Here is a 10859-nt window from a genome sequence, read left to right as displayed (position 1 = left end):
AAAGAAAATGAAAAACAAACCTCAATAAAAAGCAATGTTCAGAAGTAACTCAGACCTACCTTGGGTAGTTGGGTTTATGAAATAAACCTGAGCAACAACCCCAGTAAACATTCCCAAAAGGGTGAGGCAGTAGAGTCACACTTTTAACCCTTTCCACTGCCATTCTTAACTCGAGGGACAGTAAAAACACAAAAACTTATTCAACAAAACATAAAAATAAACATATATTTTCTAGGAATGACTAGAGAACAGGGATTTGAATATTGAATGGAGTCTTAAATCACAATGTCACCATGCAACAAAGAGGTAGATACATCATACATGGACCAATTTGGTTAGACATTCTCAGTTGCAAGGTGTTTAAACCTCGTACTAAGAGAACTAATGAAGTCAAGGACTGTTCCTTATTGTGTAACCCACAGTCCAAAACTCAAACCAGAAATTTTTTCTTAAATCCAGAATATCAATTGCACCCGTTTAGCTCATAGCTCATCAGATGGTCAATGACAATTGGATCCAGAATCTTCGTTTTGTGTCCAAACAAATTGCTTTCTGACAGACATACAGCAAGAAGCACGGTATCAAATTAACTCAACTCAGCTTTATCCCAACTAAATGGGGTCGGCTACATGGATCTTTTATCTCCAGTTCTATTTAAACCATACTTATTAATTGTTCTAATTTATGCATGTCTCACCACTTCTCCTAGAGTCGCTTTAGGCCTACCCCTGGCTCTTTTTAACTCCTTCAATCTGAATCAGCAAGAAGCACAGTATCACATCACCTGTTATCTGAATTAATGCACCAAACTCAAGAGCATTCAATGATACAAAACCACTACCAATTAGTGGATGGTGAACAAAGAAGTTTGACATTATCAACTATATTGCCTCCTGCCTAAAACTATAATTCAAATAACTGTGAACAGCAGAACAGTCAAGGAAATACAACAGCTGAAGCATTACGTGATACTGAATCATCCTTGGGAAGAGCAACATAGTTCACAGGAATTACAGCACCAATCTTGCCATTGTCTTTTCGTTCCTTGCCTGCTGAGATCACATGATGACCTGAAGGAGTTGCCATTCGGCGACCTGTTGGAGTTCCAATGATTGTATTCGAGTTGGTGCTCTGACCCAAAGGCTTTCTCAATATAGGTGGCCTCATTGGGCTTGGTTTTGACCCAAAGAGTGCCTCTTGTTCTGCAGTGAGCTGCTCCTGTAACCGCTTCTGTTCCTGTGAAAGAATAATCAGAACTCTAATGCATCATGGCTTTCTATTTTGTTCATGTCTTTGAAATTCTTTTACTTTCACAATGAATCAGTAATAATGGCTACAAGTACAATCATGATTTCATCCTTGAGAAACTAAACAATCAGCGACAGATGTAATTTATAGAACACCCGTTTTGGATTCTTTGATCTGAAGCAAAGTCTAAGTACTGCCAACTATGGAGGTCTTGGAATTACTCAATGAATCATAAATTATAAGCAATCAATGCATCCAGACTGGAATACATCAGAAACCATCAATAAAATAACGACACCAATAAAATGAACAGATGCATAATTTTGGACCCAATACCAAATAAATCCAATCGGTGGTCATAAACCAGTATTTATGCACTTTCCCTTGAATCTTTTGCATAGACTTTTGACTGTCAAAAAAAACTCAGACATTTTTTAGTGACAGATTTCATAGAAAAGGGAACCGCAATGATTCAGCAATGTTATGTTGTTGGACAATTCTAGTTGTGAGGCTTGACTATCTAAGGAAGGAGAACACTTAGATGAATGGGGTAGAACTGTAAATCACTTAGATGAACATGAACATCACAAAGGGAAAGGAAGAGACTATCAAAGACAATGGAAACATACCCGATTTCTTCGTTTATCCTCTTCTCTCTCCTGGCGCAGTACTCTATATTCCTCTAAGTTCTGTAGTAAGGGAACCTGAAATATGAAATAAAAGCTAGATTTTTTAGGTTACAAACTCGGACTTTACAAATTAATTAATACCAAATACTGACTTGGCCCGCACCTTGCCATACATGAATTTGATTCCTTTCTCCTCCTCCCATGCTTTAACTCTGGTTGTCAAATTCTCAATGAGAGCTGCAAATGATTGTTTTGAGAGTTAATGACTCAAAAAACTTGAAGCAACTCGGACAAATGTTAATAGCACAGAAACAGTCTCACATGGTATTTTGCCGACTAATATCCGTGCTTTCTCTGCACGTTTCAAATTTTTATGTGCCCCTCTGCCAGCACTATACCGATTTTGATCCTACAAAATCAAAACAAAACGATTGTTTAACTGTGTTTCATCAATTCAACAAACTATTTCAATAGATGGGCTCAAAACATTCAAAAATAATAAAGCAATGGCTTGAAAGTTCCAAAAAAAAAATATATATACTTTTATTTGACAAAGAAACGTCATTATACCAGTGAACGAAGTAGAGTGATAGGAGTTATACTAATGGTTTAAAATATATCCATTTAACAAGAAATAAAACTATGACATTCTAAGAAAAGTTTTTTGGCGAAATATCCAAATGCAGTAAGCAGTTTCTTATGTCCAACTGATGTTCATAGCCTTTCAGCTGATGTAGAACATACTGAAGATAGAACTCAAGGGATGAATTTGATCAAGTCGTATAATTCAACTCATCCATGAACTGAAAAAAAAAACAAAGAGAGGGTCACTAATTTTACCAACATCTGATTAAACCAACTGCAGTGAGTCCAAGGTTGAATCATTGAGTTCTAAAGAACTGTCATCACAGGAGGAATTTCATTTGGGGAAATAGTAGTTTTCTAGACATTGATCTGCTCACTTCGGTAGAATCTTCCCTTTCTCTTTTCTATCATAAATTGTTCTTCTCAGACTGCATAGGGCACCATATGCACTTATCCTCTAAACTTAAATACATAAATGCAATGCACTTAACCCTGGATCAAGCTCATCACAAGGTTAATAAGGTCAAACTGTTGACAAGTTTTACAAGTAACCTAATTTAAGCTATGCATAGAGAATGAAAACGAACACTGACAAACAGGAACAAAACATTAGCTGTACAATTATACCTAATTCGATTACTAGAACAACTTAATATTTCATATGCTGTTCCATTTACCAAACTACAAAACATATATTCCATAGAAGGAATAGACAAAAATCACCCTCAAACACAATGCCTATATGAAATTATAAAAATAAGGCAAGAGATGTTGTAGCAGTTAACATTCGCTTAAATAATACAGAAGTTCAAAGCATAAATGGAAGAATCGGCTTTTTGAATAGATCACAAACATACAAACAGATATATAATAACCACATTTAATTAAAAATGAAAATAAAGTTGAAAAGAAAATTAAGCAAAAATAAACTATACGGATGCAAATAGCAGACACGCAGAGAACCTCAAATCTTCTATAGAATGAACAATTCAGTAAATCTTGTTGGAGGCTATGTGCTTACAATTTACTAGAATTACCATGATTAACTGAAATAATTACATAAATAAGAAAAAATGTATAGTTAAGTTACCCTTTCATAGTCATCAAGCCAACTTTCCTCCTCACAAGAAAATGTCCATTTTTCGACTTTATCCAAAATTTCCTTTCTAGTTAGCGCTTGCTCTTTAGCTTTTGCAACTCGATTATCCATACTTGCTAGCAAATCAGATAGATCAACATTCCCTGTGAAAAGCATTTACAAAGAAAAGACTTACTATTCCCATTCTAATTATACTCAAAAAAAAAAATCCCAAGTAGTAGCACCAACAAGTTCCAGCTTAACAACACATCCCAATGGCTTTTAGCCATGTGACTATTGATGTGGCATCTTTCAGCCATATGGATATGTAGGGTCTCTCATAGATTACTCACATGTAAAATTTCGTGGCGAAATTCAATCATATGACCAATTTGTATGCAATTATTCATGTACTTTGGAATGTTCATAATTTTGGCTCATTTTTTTTTATTTTTAATTATATATTAATATGTTTTTTCTCCATGTATAATACTTGAATTAGGTTGAAATTTTATAAGTAGATAAGGGATGGTGGTTCCTATTTCTGCAACAAATTTTAAGGATAAGATGAAATGCCACACGGCACATATTATGTGGGACCTTGTCAAGCTTGGCAACACGTTTGTGCTGCTAACACCTACCCAAACTTCTGCTCTGGATCTTTTTTCCCCTTTCTGAAACATCAAGCACAAAGAGTCCAATGAAGGCATGCTAAACTATTATATTCAAAATCGATGAAGATAAGTATCCCCTGTAGAAACATTTTACTTTAAAATTTTAACAAAAGAATTTTTTAATTTCTAACCTATTAAATGTTATTAGCCAAAAGGAAAAATAAATGTGGACTCCAAGATTCATAATAAGTTACAAAAGTAGTTTACAAACACAAAGAGAGCTATTGAAGGAAAATAAAACTAAAGAAGCTTATTCACCGAAAAAAAAAAAACTAAAAGAAACTCCACTTATCCTCTTGTAGAGAACTGAATAGGAGGAACCAAAAATCAGAATCATGAAATATATATAAGTTTATTTAAAAAATGGGGTATGCTAAAAATAAATAAGGCTTCCAAAGTTTAACAAGATTAAAAACTAAGACTAATTAATGCAGTGTGATTATTGTTAAACCAGAATCAATAAGGCTCATGAGAATCTGCCGAGCTGAATCACTATCTACGTCCAAATGAACCTCCCTGCAGATTTCTTCAAGTTCATTCTGCTTCTTCAAGATCAATTCCTTCATCTTGCTAGTTTTCAGAATATTCAATCTCTCAACTTCAACCTCCGTCTGGCAATAAAACAGAACAATCATAATAAAGGGCATCGATATCACATATTATAGGAACAAAAAAATTAAATTTCTAACAAATTTCAAAGAATAAGAAGGTTCACCTCCTCAATGACACCAAGGGCAAGACTTTCTTGCCTTGGGACATCACTGACGGAGGCAGAAATCAAAGAAGTAACATGGTCAAATCTTTTTTGCTCATCAACAGGAGTGTCCATGAGATTCCACAATTCCATGAGCGTGCTCCCCAAATCTTGAAGCTACATCAAAACAAAAGACATGGATACTGCCAAATCAAATTTCTTCACAAAAAGTATACAGCAGAATCCAAAATTCAACAGCTTTTCACATCTCAGTTTACCCATAGACATAAGAAATAGCCATGCAAATATATGTGCCTTATGTTGCACCTGAGGTAGTTCTTCAAAAGGAAAAAAGACGTAAACCTTTCAAAATTAGGAAGCATACATAGGGTGCCTCCAATTAAGCTAATATCATAATCATAACTACAATAAGACGATAACCATGTATCTGAAAGTTCTAACTCAAATATCTGTGTGTGTACGTGTGCGTGTGTGCGTGCACGCGCGCAAGTGCACATATGCGGGAGAGCAATTAAGAGACACAAGATAATTACTAGAAGATCATAATTGTAAAGATAATAAGAGTAACGAATGCCTTGCTAGTTTAAGATTATACATTAGCAGAGAGAAAATTGAGCATTGGATGTCAAAGTGAGCATCTTGTCAACTCTAATGTTGTATAGCTTTCAATCCAATGTAGGATCAACTACATTCAAAGCCACAACTCTTACAGAGGAATGTTAGAAGGATAGTACTTCACCTATTTTAACTACCAACAAATTATTTTTCTTATAGAGTAAATTACATTGATCTCCCCTAGAGATTCTGACAACTCACACCACCTATGTTTGAAAAGTGTAACTGACTTCCCCCCCAAGATATTGACTTTTTACTACCAAGTCCACTCCGTTAGTGATTAGAGGTTAAGTATAGTGTGACATCATGAGGTTAAAATTTTTGAAATGGCCAAATTGCCATCAATATGGGTAAACTTACAAAGCTACCCTTCTCCCCCCCCCCCCAATTAACCCCCAAAAGCTCTTGTGGTTCAATGTCTTGCTCCAACTCTGAAGAACAACCTGCAACTTACTCCGAAGAAGATCCGCAACTTTGAAGAAAGATCTACGCAACCTAGCAACTCAAACTCATCATGTTTTGCGCTTGAACTGTGGAGATTTGGGGAAATCCCCATATCTAGGGTTTGACCATCTATTCCATAGCCGGAATGTTTTTCTTCTTTGCTAGCAATCCCGCCTTTACCGTTGGAACCATTCAAGGCAGTGCCGACCTCATCAATGCTCTATGGCCAACACAGTGAGAGTTGTCATTGTCCAAATGAGCTCTGTCAATGACCTCTCTGACAATTTCAAGGTATGTGTGCGTGTATGAGAGAGAGAGAGAGAGAGAGAGGAATTCATCAACTTCTGTGAGTTCCTTGGTGCGCTTGAGTTTGTGCTTTAATTTAAAAGTTTCTCTGTGTTTTTAACTCTGTCAAGGAGGCAAATACTGTGGGCACAAAAATGATTTGCTTCCTTGAGACCAACCTCCTACATGGGTGCTACAGACGGAGATTCTGCCATCGTTTCACCTCAAAATTGCCGAGCCTAAATCTCACCGAATCAACCAAAACCAAGAGTCAACCCAACACGGCTTAAAATTCCTCCCCGAGACAACTCAACAAATGTAAAAGAGTACCAAAATAACCAGATCCAAAACTCACCAAAACAAAAGCCCTATGTGATGGAGACATCAAGGTGTACAAGTGCAAGAAGAAGAAGAAGCAGCCATCTTTGTGGCTGGAAGAATAGAAAGAAGAAGAAAAAAGGAGGAAGAAGGAAAGCTCGATCCAGCCATTCCAACCTGGATCGAGTCCCTTTCTCTTTCCAGATTTTAGCAGATCTTGTGGGCCCCATTAGTTATTAGTTTAGTAGTTTATTTGTAGTATATTCTTTTCCTTGTTAATCTTTTAATTAATTAGGAAACTACTTTATTGGTTGATTAGTTTTTAGGAAATCTTTATTTACTAGTCAATTGACTCTTTTTATTTTTAGTAACTAAATTGATATTTATGTAATGGCTTAGGCCACAGTTGAAGGGAATGAATGTTAATTGAAAAAAAGGCCGAGAGCAAACCCCCACCCTTCTCACGGTTCTCTCTCTCTCTCGTTTTTCTCACTTTTCTCTCTCGCCTCTTTCTTCTCTTAGTCTCTCGGCTCTCTCTTCTCTTTTCTTTCTTGTCTCGCCTCCCTCTCTTTTTTTTTCCATTCTTATTTTTCTGCTGTTGTTTTTGTTGCTGCTGATCTCCCCCATCGATGCTCACTGTTGCTGCTACACACTGCTGCCATTACGTCATTGTTGCTGCTGCTATATACTGCTGCTATTATAATACTGCTGCTGCTACACACTGCTGCCATTACCTCACTGCCGCTGCTATACACTACTGCCATTACATCACTGCTGCTGCTACACATTGCTGCCATTACATCACTGCTGCTGCTACCCTCGGCTGCTGCTACTCTCGGTTGTTGTTTACTCTCCGCTGGTGCTGATCTCTCTACAATCGGCTGGATTTGTCTTCATCAACTAAAGGTGGACTGCACTTCTTTATTTTGAAGGACCTTGATCACTTCTTCTCTCCTCAGATCTGAACAGCAGTATGGTAAAACATTAACTAAACCCTCCCCACCTCCATTAATCTCTATTATATATTGCAGCCCATTGGCGTTGAAGCCAGCCTTTGCCCTTTGTTTATGCCTATTTTTACCGGTTGTTTAAGTTGTTTCGTCACTGTTATATCTCCAAAGAACCCTTGCTGATTTTCTACTTTAGTTGGTTGCTAGAGGATATTGATTGTTTGCTTATCTAATTTGGGTATCTAGATTGATTTGTGCTGAACCTAACATTCGTATGTCGTTTGTTCCCTTCCCCATGTCCCCACTTGAAAATTGAGTAAGAATTTATGTGTTTTTCCGTCTAGATTATTATTGCTTTTTGGCTACTTTGTTTATTAGTCTCATTTTATCTTGCATGCTTAATCTTGTTGCCGAGTTTCTTTGGTCCTATCTACCTAAGCCCCTTGAGTTAACCCTACCTAGTTAGTTAATCTTGTAGGAGACCTAGTGGTCAAGAAACGCATGAAAATGTTTAGGATACACGCAAACTATATTTTTCAAGCATAAAAAAATATTCATATGCAATATCTAAAAATATATTATGTATAAAAGGGGGAAAAAGCACTACAAGTAAAAAAATAGGCAAATTTAAAAAATATATATATATATATATAATGTAGGACTAGATTTGAACACCCAAACTAGACCCAATATCCAAGAACTTGTAAACCAAAAAACAACCAAATACCCAACACACCAGTAACAAACAAACTAGCAGAACAATAATAATTCCGCAGTCCATCAATCTCAGACCATCAGTATCGGCTAGGACAGAACAGTAATAATTAGATAACCACAACCAAGGACTTCCAATAGATCATATAGGTTCAAATTAACAGTAAACAAGAACCAAAGTCTTAAAACAACAGTACAAATTCAATCACACCAATCGGTATCAGTTCTGGACACAACAAGCCACTAAAAGACAAAAATAAAGGAGATTTTAGATATCTCACTAACCACTGATCAAATGGGGCTCCAATCTGGATCAAACCTCCCTCTACAGGAGGGTAACCTCCTGTCAAAATATCAGCTAGAGAGAGGCAGGGGTTGGGGCAGAATAGCAGATCGAAATTACCGCCCAGAATGTCTATCGCCTGGACCAAACCGATGTGAGAATAAGAGAAATACTTGTAATGCATAGCAGCAATAGATCCTAAGAATAAACCAGAAAAAGTACTTCGAGAACAGCAAAGAATCCACTCGGGCTTCACACCATAGAGTGTCAACTGGATCAGACACCAGCCTCTTGTTCTGTGATCAGACACACAGAGAAAACCAGTAGAAGCATAACGACGACCAACAACAGTTTTTTTTTCAATAATCAAAAATCGTTCGAGGTTTAATGGGAGCCCTCTCCTTTATTTATAATAATGATGGGATGATTACAAGAAATAGAAACTACCTTTAGTTTCCAAAAACTGAAATAGGAAACTAAGGGCCTGTTTGATAACATTTTAAGAAACGCGTTTCTGTTGTTTCTGTGTCCAAAAATGGAAGAAACGAAACAAAAAGAATTTGATAAAACTGTTTCGTTTCACTTGTTTTCATAAATAGAAATTGAAATTTCTATCTATTTATGGTTTAAGAAACGACCCAGGCAAAAGAAGCAGAACTTGTTTCGTCGTTTCTGGAAACGACTCGTGGCCATTCTTTCGCTGGTTACTATCGACTTCTGGAAACGTGACTTGTCAAACACCTTCAATTCCGTTTCTGTTTCTAGAAACAGAAATTTATGTTTCTCCCGTTTCTTGAAACAGAAATAACAGAAACGTTATCAAACGGGCCCTAAATAAACACAAGACCTCTAGTTACTAAAATTAAAAATAGAAACTAGGAAATAAGAAATTAGAAACTAACTAGGTACTGAAATTATAAACTAAATAACCCCATCTAAAAAGGAAACTAATGAAAATAGAAAACAACTAGTAATCCCATACTTAATCTTAGAACCCCTCTTTTAGACCCATAAAAGTGGTCCAATACACTCCAAACCATATAGACTGAAGGCCCAACACATATACAACCCAACCCTAGGCTTATTCCTAATAAAACAAGCCTATTTTGGTTACTAATCTGCATCAGAAAATTACTACAAATCAAAGAGGATCATATATAAATCAAGGGAGTAGATTCCCACCAACGATTGTGTGCAGTTTCGGGCATTGCAGGGGGTATTACAGGAAACTCATCAAATAAAGAGATATTTAGGACATTTCCTGGGGGTGCAAACGGGTGAGGGCGGCAGTTTTGGTTTTGTGCTGGCATCGTGGGGATCTTTTCCCCATAGATCACTCAAAGTATAATATTAGATTTTTGCACAAGAATATCACAAATTTTAAAATCATACATTATATGCTTAAATCCTTTCAATTAACCAAGTTTGATGCAAGGATTTGAGTCATTTTTACCTAATCTAGTGATGCATGCATAATTTAAAAAATAAAAAGAGCAAGAAAAAAGAGAGAGATCAGCAACTTACCTCTTTCACACCCAAATCTATTTCAGTCCAAAATTTGAGCAATGTGATTCACCAAAACTTGTTGAAATGGTGAAGAAGATGTCATTTTTTATGCTAACTAAGTCCCCCCTATAATAATGTCAACGATAGGCTACGGGGTGTTTTTGTCATATTTATCCTTGATGGGCATATGTGTCATTGTACCACATAAGTCTGTCATTTATTATGGTCATACATTTATTGACTTGAAAATAAGATTTGGGGTTCACAGTTTGGGTATTTTGCTGCCAACAAGGGGCTTCTGTATTCTCTCTTCTCTCTTCCTCCTTTCTCCTCTCAATAAATGTGCATGCACTGGCTTCTTCTTCCCGATATAGCAGCACGGTATCAGACCAATAAGGAATCAGTATTGTAATTCTACTTTTCTTTTGGAGATTCTTCTAGGGTTTTCTCCTTGTGGTTCGCAGCAACCAATGCATCTCTCTATGTGCAATAAGATAGTTGTGAGAATGTGAAAACAAGGGTTTCATATGTTAATTCTGTTTATATATTCAATCCATGCAGTGGAAGATCAGAATTATCTGACCAGAATTATAAACCTGCGCAAGTTTTCTCCCTGTTTATCTGTGCATTTTTTTTCCTCTCTGCGGTTCGAGCTATTGATGGTGATGCGATCTGCTTCCTGCCCTATGACCAATGCATGGTGATGTAATCCTATGTGGAAGATTGTTTCAAGGTCACTTGCCTCTTCAGATCAAGGTTTTTGATAAACCCTGGTTCCAGAGGGGTTTTTTCTTCTTTTTTTTTTTTTTGGGGGG

The 10859-nt window shown here is 36.6% G+C and overlaps 1 protein-coding gene across 3 annotated transcripts in view; it reads right to left on the bottom strand.

Moving 5' to 3' along the window:
- Window positions 1-238: 238 nt before the first annotated feature.
- LOC122069159 (65-kDa microtubule-associated protein 5) overlaps window positions 239-10859 on the bottom strand; it is a 14481-nt gene continuing 3860 nt past the window's right edge. The window contains exons 5-12 of one of the 3 annotated variants that reach the window (XM_042633108.1): window positions 4930-5085; window positions 4666-4825; window positions 3553-3704; window positions 2199-2286; window positions 2041-2114; window positions 1878-1952; window positions 966-1236; window positions 239-752 (exon numbers count right to left, since the gene is read on the bottom strand). In XM_042633108.1, the coding sequence (XP_042489042.1) occupies window positions 748-752; window positions 966-1236; window positions 1878-1952; window positions 2041-2114; window positions 2199-2286; window positions 3553-3704; window positions 4666-4825; window positions 4930-5085 (981 nt within the window). In that variant the 3' untranslated portion in view covers window positions 239-747. Of the gene's footprint in view, window positions 753-775; window positions 1237-1877; window positions 1953-2040; window positions 2115-2198; window positions 2287-3552; window positions 3705-4665; window positions 4826-4929; window positions 5086-10859 lie in introns of those variants that run through there. The other 2 variants (XM_042633106.1, XM_042633107.1) reach the window with 2 other exon arrangements.

The sequence above is a fragment of the Macadamia integrifolia genome, unplaced genomic scaffold (genome assembly GCF_013358625.1).
Source record: "Macadamia integrifolia cultivar HAES 741 unplaced genomic scaffold, SCU_Mint_v3 scaffold540, whole genome shotgun sequence".
NCBI lineage: Eukaryota > Viridiplantae > Streptophyta > Magnoliopsida > Proteales > Proteaceae > Macadamia > Macadamia integrifolia.
The sequence above is the reverse complement of the archived record's forward strand: the minus strand, read 5'-3'. Positions and strand labels throughout refer to the sequence as shown.